The sequence below is a fragment of the Oncorhynchus mykiss genome, chromosome 12, assembly GCF_057628025.1.
Source record: "Oncorhynchus mykiss isolate SJ-2025 chromosome 12, ASM5762802v1, whole genome shotgun sequence".
Taxonomy (NCBI): Eukaryota; Metazoa; Chordata; class Actinopteri; order Salmoniformes; family Salmonidae; genus Oncorhynchus; species Oncorhynchus mykiss.
This window is the reverse complement of record NC_143033.1, coordinates 73,548,629-73,569,349: the sequence shown is the minus strand read 5'-3', so window position 1 is coordinate 73,569,349 and position 20,721 is coordinate 73,548,629. Positions and strand designations below refer to the sequence as shown.

Genomic DNA, 20,721 nt, shown 5'->3' with positions numbered 1-20,721 from the left:
GCTGTCTCTCTCCAGGGTTTGATTGCAGAGGAAGCAGAGTGCGGCTCTGATTGCTGTGTCTTTGTTAGGCACAGTGTGGAGCCTCAGGGCACGAGAAATAAAGCAGCCTCATCTTTAGCCGCTAGCTAGTGCCCAGTAGCATAGTCCTCATTATAGGATCTCAGCACGCTCTCTACACGTGTTCAACTAGCCAGCTTCATACAGTATACTGTACGTGCTATGTCCATCATTAGCTGTTGGAATACTAGCCAGTCCCTTTCTATACAACTTCCTTTCTTTAGGTTGTCCAATCATGCTGTGGGCATCCACATATGGCCTGTCCAGAGCAGGAATGTCAAGAGCAAGAAACAGCCTTTCGTACAGATATAGAATCTTAATTTGATCACCCTGTTGCGGGTGATCAAATTGTTCTCTGCAATGCAGGACATTAAAAAACTTAGTGTAGTGTATTTGATGTTTGAAAAGGCTTCTGAAGTTAATAATTTCCACTTTGACTTGATTTTACCTCATCAACCCCTACAAAAATGTCCATTAATAAAAATCCACATTAAAATGTATATTTCCTATTGCTGCAGGATTATTTCCATGCTGTAACAAACTGGCTCAAATTATGATCCTACAGCTAGCTGTACATTTAGTTCATTTATTTAGCACATAAAAAAAAGAAAGAAAAACATCATACATATAAAAAGTGAAAGGTTAAAGTGCAGGGGGACGAGATAAACCCGAGAGGGCCTCTGCTCATTAGTGTTGGGAAGAGATAGCTTTAGCCTTTAGTCCGCTTGGGTTTCCAGTAGCTGCCATAGGTGATTAGCCGGTCTGGATTCAACCCCTTTATATTTGACATGTGTTTGACATACGGCTGGGTGATAGGACTCACTGTAAGGGTGTCTATGGGATATAACAAGCCTGGTGAGAGTTAGTGTCAGGGGGAATATGTGATCTAACACCGCTGATACAGGGTCAGTGGTGGTGAGAGAGAGTCGGTGGCTGTGATATATGGTGCCAGTGTTAATGTGGTTATGGAGCCAGTTGAAATGAACTCAGTGGGGATTTGAGGGTTCACGTCCATACTGTACACTCTGCCGTGTCCATTATAAGCCCATCTCTCCCGCTCTCTTCTCCCATCCCCCTCTCGCACCACCTATCTTTATCTCTATCCCTCGATGACTTTCTCATTTGCCACACCCTCCCATCTCTCTGTTGTCTCTCTTTTATCTTTCTCCAATCTCTCTCAATCTCTTTACCCCCCCCCCCCCCCCCCCTCACTATCTCTCCCTCTGCCCTTTGTCTGTTGGTCATGTAGCTTGGCAACACAAATACAGCGTTCCTAATTCAGGGCCCTAAGCAGATCATCCTTTCCAGGATTGTTCCCACCCCCCCATCCTCGCTGGCATGGGGGGTTAGAGGGGGCAGGGGTGGGGGGGGTTGCAGGGGGTTGCAGGGGAGACGTTCTGGCACGGAAGATTAGGAGGGCCCGCTGCATGCCAACACCACAGCTGATCCCATGGTCAAAGGGCTGCTGGCATGGCCCAGGGCACACTCCTCAAAACAAGCATGGCACGCTCACACAGACGTGGCGCTTGTGCACACACACACACACACACTCACACACGCGCGCTGATACAGCACTTTAAGGGACGCAATTAAGCACTTTGTCTCTCTGCATTCAGCCTGCGTGCAATCCCTCACTTCTCCTCCGAGACTGATTCCCCGTGCGTGTGTGTGTGCACTATCAGCGTGCACGTCCTCTCGTAAACACACTGGGAGCAGACTTGAGTGAATTACAGTGGTTAAGTTTGATCAAATGGAGCAGGTAGTTTGTCATGGTGCTTAACTGCATGTGATGCTCCCATCTCACCTCCCTGAGTGGAATGAATTCCCTCCCACTGAGATAATGATGTTAAAGAGCAGCGAAGCAACTAGGGCCTGGGATAATGCAATCACATCCACGCTACAGCTATTACAAGCCCTGATTACATTTGGCACACACACACGTGAGAGAGAGAGACAGAGAGATTATTTTATATGAAAAGTTGTACATTATATGCTGACATTCTTGAGTATCTCTCAGAGGGCGGGAGGGAGGGAGAGAGAGAATTTGTTAATTTTTATTAGGATCTCCATTAGCTAACGCCGTATGTTAGCTAATCTTCCTGGGGTCCAACACCAATTAACAAGACATCACAAACGATTACAAATTAAGACTTTACAAACATTCAACAAGTAGACAATAGACAATTAAAATACCTGACAGGAAACACATTTAACATTCAGTTGATGTTTTCTATTTCCTGTCCAGTCAAATGGTCTCTCATTAGATGTTCTTTCTATTAACTGTCCAGTCACATGGTCTATTTCCTGTCCAGTCATATGGCCTATCTCATTAGATGTTCTTTCTATTTCCTGTCCAGTCATATGGCCTATTTCCTGTCCAGTCATATGGTCTATCTCATTAGATGTTCTGTCTATTTCCTGTCCAGTTATATGGTCTATCTCATTAGATGTTCTGTCTATTTCCTGTCCAGTTATATGGTCTATCTCATTAGATGTTCTGTCTATTTCCTGTCCAGTCATATGGTCTATCTCATTAGATGTTCTGTCTATTTCCTGTCCAGTCATATGGTCTATCTCATTAGATGTTCTGTCTATTTCCTGTCCAGTTATATGGTCTATCTCATTAGATGTTCTGTCTATTTCCTGTCCAGTCATATGGTCTATCTCATTAGATGTTCTGTCTATTTCCTGTCCAGTTATATGGTCTATCTCATTAGATGTTCTGTCTATTTCCTGTCCAGTCATATGGTCTATCTCATTAGATGTTCTGTCTATTTCCTGTCCAGTTATATGGTCTATCTCATTAGATGTTCTGTCTATTTCCTGTCCAGTCATATGGTCTATCTCATTAGATGTTCTGTCTATTTCCTGTCCAGTCATATGGTCTATCTCATTAGATGTTCTGTCTATTTCCTGTCCAGTTATATGGTCTATCTCATTAGATGTTCTGTCTATTTCCTGTCCAGTCATATGGTCTATCTCATTAGATGTTCTGTCTATTTCCTGTCCAGTCATATGGTCTATCTCATTAGATGTTCTGTCTATTTCCTGTCCAGTCATATGGTCTATCTCATTAGATGTTCTGTCTATTTCCTGTCCAGTCATATGGTCTATCTCATTAGATGTTCTGTCTATTTCCTGTCCAGTCATATGGTCTATCGCGTTAAATGTTATTTTATTTTTTTATTGAAGGTGATTTACTTTTTGCCTGAGAAATATGGATTGGTAAAGAGCCATTCAGCTATGGCTCTATATTAAACTGTAGATTTAAGGTGATTTGTCCTTGGCTTGGGTTGTCTTAAATGCTCTGAATTTACCTGCCTGTTTTGGTGGTTGTGTGTCGCTAGTATGAACTAACTGGAGAGAGAGAGAGCGAGAGAGAGAGAGAGAGAGAGATCTGACACTACAAGTGTCACCATGGGTCTATTGACCATCTCCAGGGAATGGATGCCTTTAGTGTAGACAGTGTAGACATCCATTTCTGTAGAGCATAATCAGAGGAAAGAAGATATGGTTTGGACTGTGGACCTGTGGAGAGAAAGGCAGCGACAGGAGGGGTAGGGGAGAGAGATAGGGAAAGTGAAAACGAGAGCGGGAGGGAGAATGAGAGGGAGAGAGAGGGGGGGGGGGGGGGCTATGTATGATCTTTCCACTGCTCTCTGACCTCTAGTAGTAGTAGAGTACTGCATGTGCTGGCCAGTTGGTGACAGCGCTGGTGCCTTTGATGCATGGTGTTTATGACGCAGCCGTGATGAGAGCTCTCTGCAAGGGGACACGTCTAGCCGATGACCTATGAGGCCTGGAGCTCCATCCCTCTCCTCTAGCTATCTCCCCCTGATCTGCACCATCAGCACGACCATTAGCACCCAGACTGAGATGTGTGGAGGGACTGGACTCTGAAGTGCACTTGCCTGAAAACACTAAGAGACCTATAGTAGGAGAACAGAAGGGCTGACTAATAAGGCCACTGTGATGTAATGTACTGGGACCAATGGCTGTGTTGCGTGGTACCAATGGCTGTGTTGACTGTGTGTGTTCAGGCTACTGTGAATTCTCTGGGTCTAGATAGTGTGTAGCCAAAGCCCTCTGGATTCCTCCATTAGACATGGTCTATATCCACTATAACCGGCTGTGAGAGGGGATGTCTGCTCTTCTCCTCTCCTCTGTCCCGTTGGATGTTACCAGCTGGACTGGACTAGATGAGGTGGCCCGCGGTGTCCCTGGCGACCGTTGCCATCTCACGGTGAGGTTTGTTTCATTAGGATAACACAAAATAACAGTGTGTGTGTGTGTGAGAAGAGGCGTTGTCAGAAAATAGAGATGCACCTGTGCCCAACCCCAGCTCCTTCCTCTGGTCTGTCCTTAGGCAATCCTTCCTTCTCTCTCTCTCTGCTCTTCCACAGTCACGCCACCCGAGCCAGACCCCTTCTGTTATGTTCCCAACACACGTAGCAATCCTCTAGCTGTGTCACATAATGTGCGAGACAGAACACACCTCACCAACCTACAGTGACATCCAAAAGTATTGGGACTTTAGTTGTTGTTTTGGCTCTCTACTCCAGCACGTTGTATTTGAAGTGATACAGTATATAATATGAATAATGATGAGTGAGAAAGTTAGACGCACAAATATCATACCCGCAAGACATGCTAACCTCTCACCATTACAATAACAGGGGAGGTTAGCATTTTTTCTTTGGGGGGGGGGGGGTTGATATTTGTGCGACTAACTTTCTAATCATCATTCTAATCAACTTTCTAATCATTAATCATGGTAGCATCCACATTAATGTAGAAGTGTTGAGAAACATATTCTATTCTTATTTACAATCAAAGTGTCTCAAAATGACAGGACATTATTTACCATTCATTTCTATTGGGCACAAAATGATCTGAAACAACCAAAACAAACAGCAAATGCATCCAACAAGTTTAATGTAGTCATTGTGTGCTAGGAATATGGGACCAAATACTAAACTTTCGACTACCTTAATACACATATAAGTGAATTTGTCCCAATACTTTTGGTCTCCTAAAATGGTGGGAACATTTACAAAAAGGGCTGTAATCTACACGGTTCACCCGCTATGGATGAAAATACCCTCAAATTAAAGCTGACAGTCTACACTTTAACATCATAGTCATTGCATCATTTCAAATCCAAAGTGGCAAATCCTGACAAAGATCTTCCATTGCTCATGTGTCTCCCACTGCTGAGGTTAAGGCTAGCAGCCAGCCTGTCTAGTTAGACAGAAGAACATGATTCATGCTGATATAGTTGTCACAGGGGCTGTTGTGTGATGGTAAGGACTTTGTCTTATGTTACCCCAGACAGATGGTGTTTAGGAGGAGGCCAGAGGGGAGCAGCTATAACCAGGACATCCAATAAACACCTCCTAGATGAGCCTCGGAGTCATCGTTGTAGCATCTCCAGTGTCTAACCTTTAGGATTGCTAATGGGGAGATCGAAAGGAGGGGGGTGTGTGTGTGTGAGGCTTGGGGGATATACTGATTTACACCGTGTCCCGGGGTATTTTGAAATATTGATGGTATGATTGTCAATACAATTGCGGTTTTCTTTGGGGGGGAGGCACATCTAAGGCGTGTCAAGTAAATTATATCCAGCTCAGAGCTCCAGCTATGCATTTGGTTTGCTAACTTGTTGGCTAAGTGGCCAGATGTCAGGATTCTGGTTACAGCAGATATTCAATCCCCTCCTGGTTCAAGATCCCTTCTGTCTAAATTGTTTTGTGCATCCCCCCTAATACCACAGTATGGTACAGAAATGGTATGACAGAATGAACATCTGGATACCCCAGACCTCTAGTGTTAGTGTGTGTGCATGTGTGTGTGTGCGGGTGCGCATGTTCATGTGTGGAGTGGATTAGTGCACATCTGTTTGTGGCCGTTTCTGAATATCTGTGTGTTTTACTATGTGTATATTTTGCTGTAGTGTGGAACCCCTCCCAGCAGTGGTAGTGGTGGCTGGTTGTCTCAGCCCCCAGCTGGGTGAGCCTGTGGTGGGGAGAGAATGTGGGGAATTCTGTCTCAACTGCTGGGCTAACTTTAGCTTGACCAGGGCCTTGGCCCACAGGGAGAGGAGAGGACAAGCCTTGCAGAAGACAGGCCGGGTTTGGCAAAGATTTTGGTCTGGCTGGGTCAAAACAGTCAACCACAGAATATAGCAGGAAGGAAAACAACATGAGCCTGAAACAACATCTGTATATTTGTGCACAATATTCACATATGTGATGCTTACTGTTGTCACGGCCGTTGTATGGAGGAGACCAAGGCGTAGCGGGATATGCATACATTCTTCTTTAATTAAGAAAGAACACTGAACAAACTACCAAAACATGCTGCTAATATGAGAAGTGCAGACAGGCAACTAAACATAGAATAAGAACCCACAAATACCCTATGGAAATGGCTACCTAAATATGGCCCCCAATCAGAGACAACGATAAACAGCTGCCTCTGATTGGGAACCAATTCAGGCCACCATAGACATACATATCCCTAGACTTACAAAACCAGTAGATATACAAAAAAACAAAAAGACAAAAACTAACACATCCACCCTAGTCACACCCTGACCTAACCAAAATAATAAAGAAAACAGAGATAAGTAAGGTCAGGGCATGACAACTGTTCACTTGTAGACACAGACAGACAGGGAATATTTAGATGATTCTCCATGAAATTGCATCTTAGGGATAGCACACTTTTTTTCAATTTTTGCCTAAAATGACATACCCAAGTCTAACAGCCTGTAGCTCAGGACCTGAAGCAAGGATATGCATTTTCTTGATACCATTTCAAAGGAAACACTTTGAAGTTTGTGGAAATGAAAATACAAAGAAAAAAACAACTGTTTAAAAAAAAATCCTAACACCATCTTTGAAATGCAACAGAAAGGTCCCAAATCTAGCCATCAAATCTAGCCATGGTTGATGGTGTCCACAAGATGGCAGCAGTTGTCATGTGCAACGTTTCAGACTGATGATCACCTGCTGATTTTGTACGTTTGCCCACTGACAAAGAAATGATCAGTCTATAATTTGTTTCATATATTTTTTAAATGTTACCCCCTTTTCTCCCCAATTTCGTGGTATCCAATTGAGAGGTGCAGACGTACAACTCCCGTACGGGTTCAGGAGAAACGAAGGTCGAAAGCCATGTGTCCTCCGAAACACAAACTAACCAAGCCGCACTGCTTCTTAACACAGCGCGCATCTAACCCGGAAGCCAGCCGCACCAATGTGTCGGAGGAAACACCGTGCACCTGGCGACCTTGGTTAGCGCGCACTGCCCCCGGCCCGCCACAGGAGTCACTGGTGCGTGGACAAGGATATCTCTACCGGCCAAACCCTCCCTAACTCAGACGACGCTAGGCCAATGGTAGGTTTATTTGAACAGTGAGAGACAGAATAACAACAACAAAGATCCAGAAAAGCGCCTTCATTAAAATGCAAATCAATTCATACAATTTTTGACATACACATTTCTGGATTTCTTTGTTTTTATTCTCTCTCACTGTTCAAATAAACCTACCATTAAAATTATAGACTGATCATTTCTTTGTCAGTGGGCAAACGTACAAAATCAGCAGGAGATCAAATACTTTTTTCCCTCACTGTACATTTGGGCAAATTGTGAAGGAGACATTTACATTACATTTTTCTTTATTTTTTATTTTTTACCCTCTTTCCAATTGTTAGTAGTTAGTAGTCTTGTCTCATTGCTACAACTCCCATACGGGCTCGGGAGAGACAAAGGTCGAAAGCCATGCATCCTCCGAAACACAACCCAACTAAGCCGCACTGCTTCTTAACACAGCGCGCATCCAACCCGGAAGCCAGCCGCACCATTGTGTCGGAGGAAACACTGTGCACCTGGCGACCTGGGGCGTGCACTGTGCTCACCACAGGAGTCGCTAGTGCACAATGAGACAAGGATATCCCTACCGGCCAAACCCTCCCTAACCCAGACGACGCTAGGCCAATTGCGCGTCGCCCCACGGACCTCCCGGTCACGGCCGGCTGCGACAGAACCTGGGCGCAAACCCAGAGTTTCTGGTGGCACAGCTAGCACTGCAATGCAGTGCCCTAGACCACTGCGCCACCCGGGAGGCCCCTACATTGCATTTCTCTGCAAGAATATTGTCAAATCTGTATACTTGGACTTTGATTTAGCTTTTCCAGTATTTAGTAGCCATTTTGTAAGTTCAACATTTGCAAAACACCCACTTTTCATATCTTCATAACTCTCCATATTATTGTCATTTTTGTCCAAAGGGAAAGGCTTGCTGTCGCACAAGGTTAGCAGCAACATTTTGCGACAGATACATGGTTTCCATACTCCCATAAAGCCCAGCTCATTGGCTATCTAGCTAGCTTTGTTTGACCCCGATTGGTGCTTATTTTACGAAGTTAGTCAATCAAGTGAAGACCGCCCGTGTCATTGACGCGCCATGAAGGCGTCGCTCTCTTACCAAATTTGGTGTCCTATAAGATATACTACACTCCTAATGATATAGTGAAATCTGGTTACGTTCTAGGATCTCTGAGGAAGAAATGCGAATGTGATTTGACTGGTTGAAACAGCGTTTAGAGTTACATTTTCACAGATTCCTTTCTTTGCAAATTGAACGAGTGGAAATACAAAATAGGTCGCGCATACCATATAAACCTTTTTAGGATATGAAAAATGATTTTATCTAACAAAACGACACTTCATGTTATCTCTGGGACCCGTTGGATGATAAATCAGAGCAAGATTTCAGAATGTAAGTACACATTTCACCTTCAGAGGTGAATTTATCAAACCTATCGCGGTGAAAAGGGTGTTTTGTTGTTAGGAGCTCTCCTCAAACAATAGCATGGCATTTTTTTGCAGTAATAGCACCTGCAAATTGGACAATGCAGTTATATTAACAAGAATTTAAGCTTTCAGCCGATATAAGACACTTATATGTACCGACATTTATTGTTTCTCTAAAATCTGCGATCGTGACACACGGCGCTGCATGATTTACAACGGCCTTTCCCTATTAACTCCCCCTAACTCCTGTCTGCTGAGTGCTGTGTGGGCGTTGAGGTTGTTTTTGGGGTCGTTAGTCTCAGCTGTCTCAACCAGGTCAACTTGTCTCTCTCTTCTCCTTCACTATGCTAATACATCGATACACTGCTATACACATACTGTATGCAGAACATGTAGCCTGTGTACACATATGCTGTCATACACTGTTTATTACACATGATCTCTCTCCGGGGCCGGTCCTGGCCGTTCTGCCGCCCTAGGTGAGACAAAATGGCATTGAAAAGACATCTAAAATACGTATTTTCCGGACGTTGAAATCAGGTTCATTTTCGGTTCTGAATTAAAGTTGAATAGACGTTTATGATTGGTTCAAATTTGGTCTGTGGACGTGGAAATTAAGGCCGGTCCGGACTGCATCAACAAAAAAAAACTTCAATCCAGACAGGGCCAAAAAAAGACATCCAAAAGATGTCGGTGTTGGTTCGTGCTTACTGGGGTGTAACCTTCATGCTTACTGGGGTGTAACCTTCATGCTTACTGGGGTGTAACCTTCATGCTTACTGGGGTGTAACCTTCATGCTTACTGGGGTGTAACCTTCATGCTTACTGGGGTGTAACCTTCGTGCTTACTGGGGTGTAACCTTCGTGCTTACTGGGGTGTAACCTTCGTGCTTACTGGGGTGTAACCTTCGTGCTTACTGGGATGTAACCTTCGTGCTTACTGGGGTGTAACCTTCGTGCTTACTGGGGTGTAACCTTCGTGCTTACTGGGGTGTAACCTTCGTGCTTACTGGGGTGTAACCTTCGTGCTTACTGGGGTGTAACCTTCGTGCTTACTGAGGTGTAACCTACCATGTCGACCCGCAAAGGAATTTTATGAATGCCCATCCATGTGGTAGGCCCACTATTTGTAAAACAGGCTGTTGCATTGGCTTTATTAGTCCTGCTTCCCGTGACTAATCAATTTGGGTTTTAAGCTCTGAATATCAGCTTCCCGACTTCATCAGGAGGAGTTATCCTGAGCCCATGTGTTTACACAGCTTGAAATGCAGAAGTCTTTTCTTTTTCGCTATGATCAGCTCGTAAAAACATGACATATACAAACTTGAAACCACTGATCTTGACAATTTAGCCCACGGGATGAAACTCCTGGACAGCAGTTGTGAGTAGCCTGATTGTCCATTCCGTATTGCCCATTTCACTTTGACCTGTCCTGGTTTTAGGACATGTTGTTTGTTAACGTGTCAGAGCCTTTTTTATTTGATTTGGCGCCGTTGAGGTTTGGCTATTTGATCGGAGAAACCGGCATGATGTAAAAAAAGTCTCTCATTATTACATTGTAGTACATTTTATCTCCAGCCAGGCTACACTGTATGCTCCTTCAACCACAACCATATCTGTTACATGATTTATGTTAGATCATTTTTGGACGAAACGTTGGTGGAGCGCCGCAGCGATGCATCTCTCCAACAGCACCCTGGAGAGCCGTGCTGGGAATGGACAAGATGAATATTTTGCGCCCCTGCCTTTGACAAAGTGGGCACTGCTTATCACAGGGCGGCATCAGCTCTCACCTAAAAAGCCCATATGCCACTGGTTGAGAGAATTTTGTGAGGTTTTATGTGTTGTTGTTGGAGGAGCGTCTCAGTCAGTTTAGCTCAGAAAATGCAGCCGTGGTCAATCTGCTGCCATAGGTGGCCATCTAATGTCTCTCGCTCTCTCATACAAACACGGCATGCGCACAAGCACACATATACAAACACACCGGAGGAGGCTGGTGGGAAGACCTATAGGAGGACTGCGGTGGCTGTCGATGACGTTTAAGACGAGGGAGGATGATTCTTTTTTTATGGACATGTTACAGCATATTGGAGGACTGTCATTCATATTCCCATTCACCCAGCTCAATGTAACATCGAAAGGTTTAGGCTACTACATGATGCTATCATTTTCCCTGTACCCATCAGGAGGTTGCTACAACTTACACTCTTAGAAAAATAGAGTTTGTTGGCTGTCCACATAGGAGAACCCTTCTTGGTTCTAGGTAGAACCCTTTTTGGTTCCAAGGAAAACTCTTTTGGATTAAATGTAGAGCCCTTTGTGAAAATGGTTATACCTTGAACCAAAAAGGGTTCTAGATAGCACCTTTTTTTCTAAGAGTGTAGCCTACGAATTCATGTTTACAGCATAGGTGCACAGGTTGAGAGAATATTGAGTAATCAAGGTGACAGAGTGTGGCACATTCAATACCGCCTTGCACACTCTTTCCTGTATCTAGCTGATTTAGAGTGTAATCATTAGTCCAACAGTTGCAAACGAGAGTTTCGATTGAACAAATTCCGATGTTTACCCCTATTTTGTTCTGTTTGCTTCCACTTAAAAAACGTTTTTCAACAGAATCAGCGTAATGAATACACCCCTAATCACACGTAAACACAGTTCACTTTCATAGCAGCCACATACAAACAGCTCATTGAATATATAATTCCTTCTCACAACTATCTACGCTCTTGCCTCCTCTCACATTTTCCCTTAGCGTGTGGACTTTGGTGCACAACACATCAGCTGTCTGTGACCAAGCCAAACCTTCATATCATGACCGCTAACTGCACACAGCCTACATCGTTGTCACGTCATAGTCAACATAGCTACTACAGCTAACACTTTAGTAAACCTGCTACAATCATTCAGTACAATGTACAGTCAGCAGAAAACAGTTTAGCAGTTACACCGGATGGCCCGGTGGGAATGAATTAATATAACCAAAAGGTTACCTTGACTTGGAAGAGTTCCAGTGTTGGATAGCCATAGCTATCCAACACTCTCTGTTTGAGCCAGGTGTTTCAAATCAAATCAAATTTAATTGGTCACATACACATGGTTAGTAGATGTTAATGAGAGTGTAGCAAAATGCCTGTGCTTCTAGTTCTGACCATGCAGTAATATCTAACAAGTAATCTAACAAATTCACAACAACTACCTTATACACAGAAATGTAAAGGGATGAATAAGAATATGTACATATAAATATATGGATGAGCGATGATCATGCAGCATAGGCAAGATGCAGTAGATGTATAGAATACAGTACATACATATGAGAGTATGAGAGTAGTGTAGGATATGTAGACCTTATTAAAGTGTCGTTATCTAAAGTGACTAGTGATACCTTTATTAAGTCCATTTATTGAAGTGGCCAGAGATTTGAGTCTGTATGTTGGCAGCAGCCTCTCTATGTTAATGATGGCTGTTTAACAGTCTGATGGCCTTGAGATGGTTTTTCAGTCTCTCGGTCCCAGCTTTGATGCACCTGTACTGACCTCGCCTTCTGGATGATAGCGGGGTGAACAGGCAGTGGCTCGGGTGGTTGCTTTTCCTTGATGATCTTTTTGCCTTCCTGTGACATCGGGTGTTGTAGGTGTCCTGGAGGGCAGGTAGTTTGCCCCCGGTGATGTGTTGTGCAGACCGCACCACCCTCTGGGTTTGAGGGCGGTGCAGTTGCTGTACCAGGCGGTGGTACAGCGGTGATACAGTTTGAGTAGGTTGAACTAGCTAACTGCATTAGATTCTAGCTAAGTAAGTGAAAGTGAAAAAAATATACTGTGAAATATTGCTGCCCAACACACACACACCTACCTCCTAAGGGATGAGTCAAGCCCTTAAACTATACGTGATCATTCATAGGGATTCAGATCCAAGAGTGATTTGTCTCCTCTCTCTGTCTCTCTCTCTGTCTTTCTCTCTCTCTCTCTGTTTTTCTCTCTCTCTCTGTTTTTCTCTCTCTCTCGCTCTCTCTCTCTCTCTCTCTCTTTCTCTCTCTCTCTCTCTCTCTCTCTCTCTCTCTCTCTCTCTCTCTCTCTCTCTCTCTCTCTCTCTCTCTCTCTCTCTCTCTCTCTCTCTCTCTCTCTCTCTCTCTCTCTCTCTCTCTCTCTCTCTCTCTCTCTCTCTCTCTCTCTCTCTCTCTCTCTCTCTCTCTCTCTCTCTCTCTCTCTCTCTCTTCTTAATTTTGGAAGAAATTAATTTGCTCAAAACTGTTTAACTATCGTCTTTCTCTTTGAGTCAACTACTCACCATATTTGATGCACTACAGTGCTAGCTAGCTGTAGCTTATGCTTTCACTACTTTGATTGAGTGGACAACATGTCAGTTCATGCTGCAAGAGCTCTGATAGGTTGGAGGATGTCCTCTGGAAGTTGTCATAATTACTGTGTATGTCTATGGAAGGGGATGAAAACCATGAGCCTCCTAGGTTTTTGTATTGATGTCAATGTACCCAGAGGAGGATTGATGCTAGCTGTCCTCTGGCTACACCATGGTGCTACATCACAGAGTGCTGTTGATGCTACTGTAGACCTTCATTGCAAAACAGTGTGTTTTAATCAATTATTTGGTGACGTGAATATATTTAGTGTAGTTTTATCTAAAAAGGATAACTTTTTTAAATGTTTCACTATTTTTATATTTATGAAATTTCCTGAGGAGGATGGTCCTCCCCTTCTTCCACTGAGGAGCCTCCACTGGAGGACGAGCTCATTGTTATGGCTGGAACGGAGTCAAACATGTAGTTTCCATATGTTCGATGTGTTTGATACCATTCCAGTAATTCCATTCCAGCCTTTACAACGAGCCCATTCTCCTATAGCTCCGCCCACCAGCCTCCTCTGACACACACTCACACACAGTTTAAAACGTACTCAAATACAAATGCACACAAAAGCCACAGCTCTCCTGAGGGCTTGTATACCGGTGCCGGAGACTTCTATCAGTCTGAGAGAGGTAGAGAGCGAGGGAGGAATAGACAGAGAGAGAGAGGAGGAGGAAAGAAAGGTAAACTGCTTGGCTGGCTGTGTGCGTGGTTAGAATTCCTAATGAACATGTTTGTGAGTTTGACTGAGGAGCAGGCACCAGCAGCAGCAGACGAAGGGGACAGAACCCTGCTCTGTGGCCCAGCCAGAGAGACTGATCCTGGGGGAGAGTGGGGACAGAGCCCTGCTCTGTGGCCCAGCTAGAGAGACTGATCCTGTGGGAGAGTGGGGACAGAGCCCTGCTCTGTGGCCCAGCCAGAGAGACTGATCCTGGGGGAGAGTGGGGACAGAGCCCTGCTCTGTGGCCCAGCCAGAGAGACTGATCCTGGGGGAGAGTGGGGACAGTGCCCTGCTCTGTGGCCCAGCCAGAGAGACTGATCCTGGGGGAGAGTGGGGACAGAGCCTCAGCCTGTCTGGTGGTAACAAGATATTCCCCCTAACAGCCTGGTGATCATCATGGTGTCTCAGTTGATAGTGGGCTGTGATTGATGAATGATGTGGAAGTGAGTAATGAGATAGATTGTTTTGCAGATTAGAGTGGAAGTTGTCACACACACACACACACACACACACACACACACACACACACACACACACACACTCCCAGTCAAGATTCAGTGCATTGATACAATCAGAAAGATGCTGTTTGAATTTCCTGCGGTGTAACGGTCGGTTGGCTTGCATACACACACACAGGCTGAGCAACTGTGAGCGGCCCGACTTTCACTGAGCCAAATGACATCTGTAAACAGAGATCAGAAACAGAGCATCCATTCATGTGGGACTGCTTTTTTATTGACTTTGTTCCACTGGCTTTGGGTCGCCAGGCAACAAACACAAACTGTCTCTCTCTGTTTCACCTCCCAACTATCCTCTAGCATTAACATGAGTTATTTCTCTTTCAACAAGGACTGAACAGAGTTACCTGTGATAATTATTACTATGCTCATTGGAGGAGCGTATGCTTGGCTTTCCAGTGTTACACCGGGAGAGCACAGAGACTGCAGACATCACACACCTCAGGCCTGTTACAGACGAGCTGAAATGACAACACGCCTCGTCATACCACTGCCTTTTGAATCTGCCTATCAACCTCTCTCTCCTTTTCGTTCTCTCTCTCTCTGTCTTTGTCTATCTCCGTCTTTCTCTTTCTCCGTCCCTTTCTCTCTCTCTCTCTCTCTCCGTGTCCCCCTCTCTCTCTCTCTCTCTCTCCCTCTCTCTCTCTCTCTCTCTCTGTGTCTCTCTCTCTCTCTGTGTCTCTCTCTCTCTCTGTGTCCCTCTCTTTCTCTCTCGCTCTCTCTCTCTCTCTCCCTCTCTCTCTCTCTCTCTCTCTGTCTCTCTGTCTCTCTGTCTCTCTGTCTCTCTGTCTCATTGCATGCTTACCGTGAAATGTTTCACAGAGATGTTGAAGACGCTAATGTAGTTGACCATGTGGACAGCCATGTGACGGTGATGACCTTAAAGCAGCAATCCGTAGTTGAAACAATGACAAAGAATGTGCCTCTCTGTTTCAGCAAAAAGTTGAGGGATGGGGCTGGAGAAATGTTACCACTCTCATAGACAGCGCTATGTATGACAGGACTGACCATCCATGATATCAAAATTATAGTTTTAACAATGTTTTGAGGCTATATAGTGTTTGTTTACAAACATTGGAGTGAAACAAGCTTGTTTTCTGGGTTCTGATGGGGTACGACTGTTTAACTAAGCTGATGACGCATTTACAGTATAAGTTCTATTCTTTAAGAATCAATGTAAACATATCATTCATTTATAAGTCCGCGAAAATATAGCATCCCATAGCTTCCCATAGCAGAGTCACCTCCTCATCCTTATTTAAATGTCCTCCTTAAACATCACACGTGGTTATTATCTGGCTCTAGTCTAACACAAGCAGCAGTAGATGCTAAATGGACAGGACTGTTAAATGTCAACTATTGACATGGCTGGTAGAGGATGGGAGACAGGCAGGTGGGGTGGCATGGTGCTTATGTGGAGACATTCTCATGTTTCTCAAGCTAATATGACTCTTGTATGCAAGCGTGTGTGAGGGGGGTGGGGGTGCGTGTGTGTGTGAGGGTGTGTGTGTGAAGGGGGTGGGGGTGCTTGTGTGTGTCTCTCTGCAGGCAGGAATTGTTGTTTTTATTTGTAGTTGAGGTCACCCTAAGTGTTTTGGGCAAAGGGGGTGTGTCTGGCTGGTTGTTTTTGGCGGTGTCTGAATGGATGTGTTTGTTTGTGATGTTTGCTGAATTGCGTACTACTTACTACTTATTCATGCGGAAGCGAAGTGGAGGTCAAACGTTTCTATTTGTGAGAGTGTGTGTAGTAGGGTGTGTTCACCATGTTCTCCGTGCTCTCTGCTCTCCTCAGGGTAATTTAAGAGGCGCTGACATGCCTCCTGTGTTTGTGTGGGTCTACTTGGAGGCCGGGTTTTTGATTGCTCCAGGCAGGAAGGGCCTGTGCCCCTACTCCATGCCCAGAGAGGGGAGCCTTGGGCTGGATGTGGGGAGGGCTACTCCTCCCTCCTCCTTCTCCAGGGTGGTAGTATTTCAGGCTCACTGGACAGCAGGGACAGGCTCGTAAATAGAGGTTTAATTGCTGAGCCGCTATGCCGGGTGAGCCCGGGTCATTCAGCGAGAGATCAGCTCCGTGATAGATGATCCCCCAGTGCATGGGGGGTGTGGCCAGGGGGGGGGGCATGCCACAAAGCGGAAGCAGTGTATGTCAAGGCTGGCACTGCCCGTTCTCCCCCTGCGTTCCCCCTGCCACCCTCTGCCCCTCAGCCAGCATTCATCCCTCTCTACACAGCAGGCGTTACAGCCTCACACACTGCATAGGGCTGCCGTAAGGACATCTTTGGGCCTCTCCCGCCTAATACCTCACACTGATTTTTTATTTTCAGGGGCCACAGATTGTGTTAGAGCTGCCCTCTAACCTTCAGCTGTTGGAGGTGTTCAGTGTTCAGGCATCACCCACTTGTCTTTCTGCTCCTATTCTTCTTGCATGGTCATGTTAGCAGGAGTAGATGGTGTGGGAAAGACTGTACTGTACCATGTGTTTATGAATGAAGAATGTATAGCTTTTTTAAGTCATTTCTTTTTCAATGGAGTGAGGGATGCTTGGTAGTTTGGCAGGGGGTGGTTGGGTCGTGTGGTATAAGGACCCTTTATTGGCTGCCTCGAATGGGCAACACTCAAAGCTTTTTGAGAAAACATCTGATGGAGTCTTTGAGTGCTCCCAGACTGGCAATGTGAATAGCAGCTTTCATGCCTCCTCTAATGTGTGTGTGTGTGTGTGTGCGCGTGTGCGATGTATGTGAGAGCGGGGGAAGGGGAAGTGTGTGTGTGTTTTAGGGGTTTAAGTGTGTGTGTCTCCAAGGATTGGGTGTGTGTGTGAGTGGTTTGTGGGTATCCAGTACTGAAATACATCTAGGCGTAGGCAAGAGGCTTTCAGGGGGCTTTTCACATGTTGATGTCTCAATCCATCGGAGGGATTCTATAGAGCTGCCTTTTCATGTATTTATGGCAGGAGAGAGTAGGAGGGGAGGGAATCAACAAACACAGATCTTTTCTCTCTCTGTGTGGATCTAGTCTGAAGGAGAGAACCCCCTCCCCTCCCCCCACGTGTACCATAACTGTTGAAATGTGTTCAGGCAGCCTTTTTAAATCACATAGCATTTATCTGTCTGGGAAATTCCTTTTTCTGTTCTGTTTTTCTGATATAATTATTCACTAGAGCCAAAAGGGTTCGCACCCCTTTCATAAAACAGTTTGTGTTGTGTTTTTGTAACGATTGGTACAGTGCACTGGTCTTACAAATGCCTCAGACTTAACTCATACAAGGCCAGATGTACCAATACTTACTACCTGTGCTAAGTTTGCACCTGCTATTTTTAACAGGGAACGGATGACATAAAAACCATGCAAAGAAAGTGTCCCACTGGGCACAGTCAGTTCAACGTCTAGTTTAGATTTACATTTGGTTGAGTTGTCAAGTAAAGTGAATTCAGCATGTAATCAACCAACATTTTTTCCCTGCCATTTGATTTAGGTTAAAAGGTCAAATAATTGTTGAAAAAAATACTAAATTCCCTTACTTTGATTACCTTTTGCAAAATCCGGTCAGTTTTCTACCTTGATTCAACAACATCACATTCACATTTTGGGGTTGAAATTACTTCCATTCAACCATTTTTTTGACCTTATTTGCTCCTATCTCATTCCTTAGCACAGAGTGGACCGACAGTGGTACAGAGTCAGACAGACTACAGACAGACCTACTGTTAGAGCCTTTGTTATAGCAGGCTAGCACAGCAAGCAGGCGTATAGTCACTCTGAGTGAACCAGCTGGACTGATAGACAGCACAGCATGCTCCTCAGATAATCAGAGAGTAGCACTCTGTCTCCCCCCAGTGGTGCCGTACTGAACTGCATGGCCTCCTATGTTGTTATACAATCTATGATTAGTAGGGGATTGGGTAGTCCATAGGTAGTGAGTGTTCATGTGGGTGTGTATGGGTGTCTGTGTGTACAGTGTCTGTGTGTTGGGATGTACATTGAGTAGACAAAACATTAAGAACACCCTTTTGCCCTCAGAACAGCCTCAATTCATCCGGGCATAGACTCTACAAGGTGTTGAAAGGGTTCAACAGGGATACTGCCCCATATTGACTCCAATGCTTCCTACAGTTCTGTGAAGTTGGCTGGATGTCCGTTAGGCGTTGTGCCGTTCTTGATCCACACAGGAAACTGTTGAGTGTGAAAAACCCAGCAGCATTCCAGTCCTTGACACACTCAAACCGGTGCGCCTGTCACCTACTACCATACCCCATTCAAAGGCACTTAAATATTTTGTAATCCTCATTCACCTCTGAATGGCACACACACACACACACACATACACAATGTCTCAACTGTCTCAAGGCTTAAAAATCCTTCTTTAACCTGTCTCTCCTTCATCTACACTGATTCTGAAGTGGATTTAACAAGTGACATCAATAAGGGACCATAGCTTTCACCTGGATTCACCTGGTCAAGTCTATGTCATGGAAAGAGCAGGTGTTCCTAATGTTTTGTACACTCAATGTATGTCTCTGCGAGGGTGTGTGGGTACTGACAGCCAGGGCTTTACTTCAGACAGGCCTAGGATCAGATGCCTCACCCACCTACACCGAACCGTCTGAATCAGAGTTCTTATTGTGCCCCTGTCTTTTATGGGCTATTGGCTTTAACAGGGGGGCTTTGTGCAGAGACACAGAGGGCAGGGGAGAATCATATCGGGAGGGCTCCATTGTTCCCAGCACACGTCTGTGCTCTAACACACCGTTATAGCACTGTGACACTGGGCACCTCAGACTCACAGAGCACTGCCTTTCTAATCCACTGGCGCTGGACATAAGCCTGGGACTGGCCCTGATCCTTCACCTCTGACCTCTTACCCCCGCTGGTCTGTTCTCGACACCTTCTCTCTCATCCTTTCTGGTGTGTCTCATCTCTATCCCTTCTCTTTCTCCCCTCCTCTCTTTCTACATTTCTGTTCTCTCTCATCTCTGCCCTCTTCTCTCTTCTCTCCCCTCTTCACTCTCCTCTTCCCTGCAACTCTTCACCGTGTCATTGCAGTGAATGGGAATGTGTTCCCCGTCAAGTTACCTGTCAAAAGAAAGGTTAACGGCACCATAAATAACAGATCCCTCTCTCCTCTCCCAGGAAGGAAGCGTCCGTTCAGCCCACCCTCAGTGTTAGAGATGGAGGAGGACAGGAGCGGGTTAGGAGTGGGGATGGGGTTGACTGTGGACAGCGAGGTGTGCTGTGACCCCCAGGAGGAGGGCGTAGTCCTGGGGGAGCAGCCAGGACCAGTTGGGGGCGCCCTGCCCTCCTCTGACCACAGCAGGCCCAAGAGAGAAAGGAAACAGCGCAGTTACACAGTGTGTGACGTGTGTAACATCCAGCTCAACTCCCCAGCCCAGGCCCAGATCCACTACAACGGCAAGTCTCACCAGAAGAGACTCAAACAGATGAGCAACGGGAAGGTCCAGCACGGCAACACAGGTAGGACACCCCACCCACTTTCCGCACTATTCTCCAGCTGTACCCTACTCTACCCCTACACTGTAAAAAAAGGCTCTGGTTCTGTGGCTGACCCCATAGGGTAACTCTTTTCAGTTCCAGGTAGAAAGAACCCTTTGTGGTTCCAGGTAGAACTCTTTTGGGTTCAATGTATGTGGAAAGGGGTTCCACATGGAACCCAAAAGGGTTCTACCTGGAACCAAAATAGGTTCTTCGAAGGGTTCTCCTTTGAGAACCCACAGCCGAAGAACCATTTTTGATTCAAGATCGAAAACTTTTTTTCTAAGAGTGTACAGTACCCTACTCCACTATAACACTCTGAGGCGGCTCACCTCTGTACTCCCTTACCAGCCGAGGAGAGAAATTATAGTGTGCTCACTTTTGACAAAGTGTGAATATGAGTTCTACCCCCCAATGACACGTCCGGCTGCATTATATAACCTAGGAAGGTGCATCGGTACTCTGTTGTACCTGTTTCATCATACGTTCAGTACATTCAGTACATTTCTAAGAGGACGCTGTGATAATGAGTATGACATGTGAACATCAAATCAAATCAAATCAAATTTTATTTGTCACATACACATGGTTAGCAGATGTTAATGCGAGTGTAGCGAAATGCTTGTGCTTCTAGTTCCGACAATGCAGTAATAACAAGTAATCTAACTAACAATTCCAAAACTACTGTCTTGTACACAGTGTAAGGGGATAAAGAATATGTACATAAGGATATATGAATGAGTGATGGTACA

At 45.2% G+C, this 20,721-nt stretch overlaps 1 protein-coding gene across 1 annotated transcript in view; it reads left to right on the top strand.

Annotated features, from left to right (window-relative positions):
- The window catches only part of znf385c (zinc finger protein 385C), a 202,686-nt gene that overhangs the window by 67,644 nt on the left and 114,321 nt on the right, over positions 1 to 20,721 (top strand). Inside the window, exon 2 of the mRNA XM_036938244.2 lies at positions 19,610 to 19,951. Coding sequence (XP_036794139.2) covers positions 19,610 to 19,951 — 342 coding nt within the window. The remainder of the gene's footprint in view (positions 1 to 19,609; positions 19,952 to 20,721) is intronic.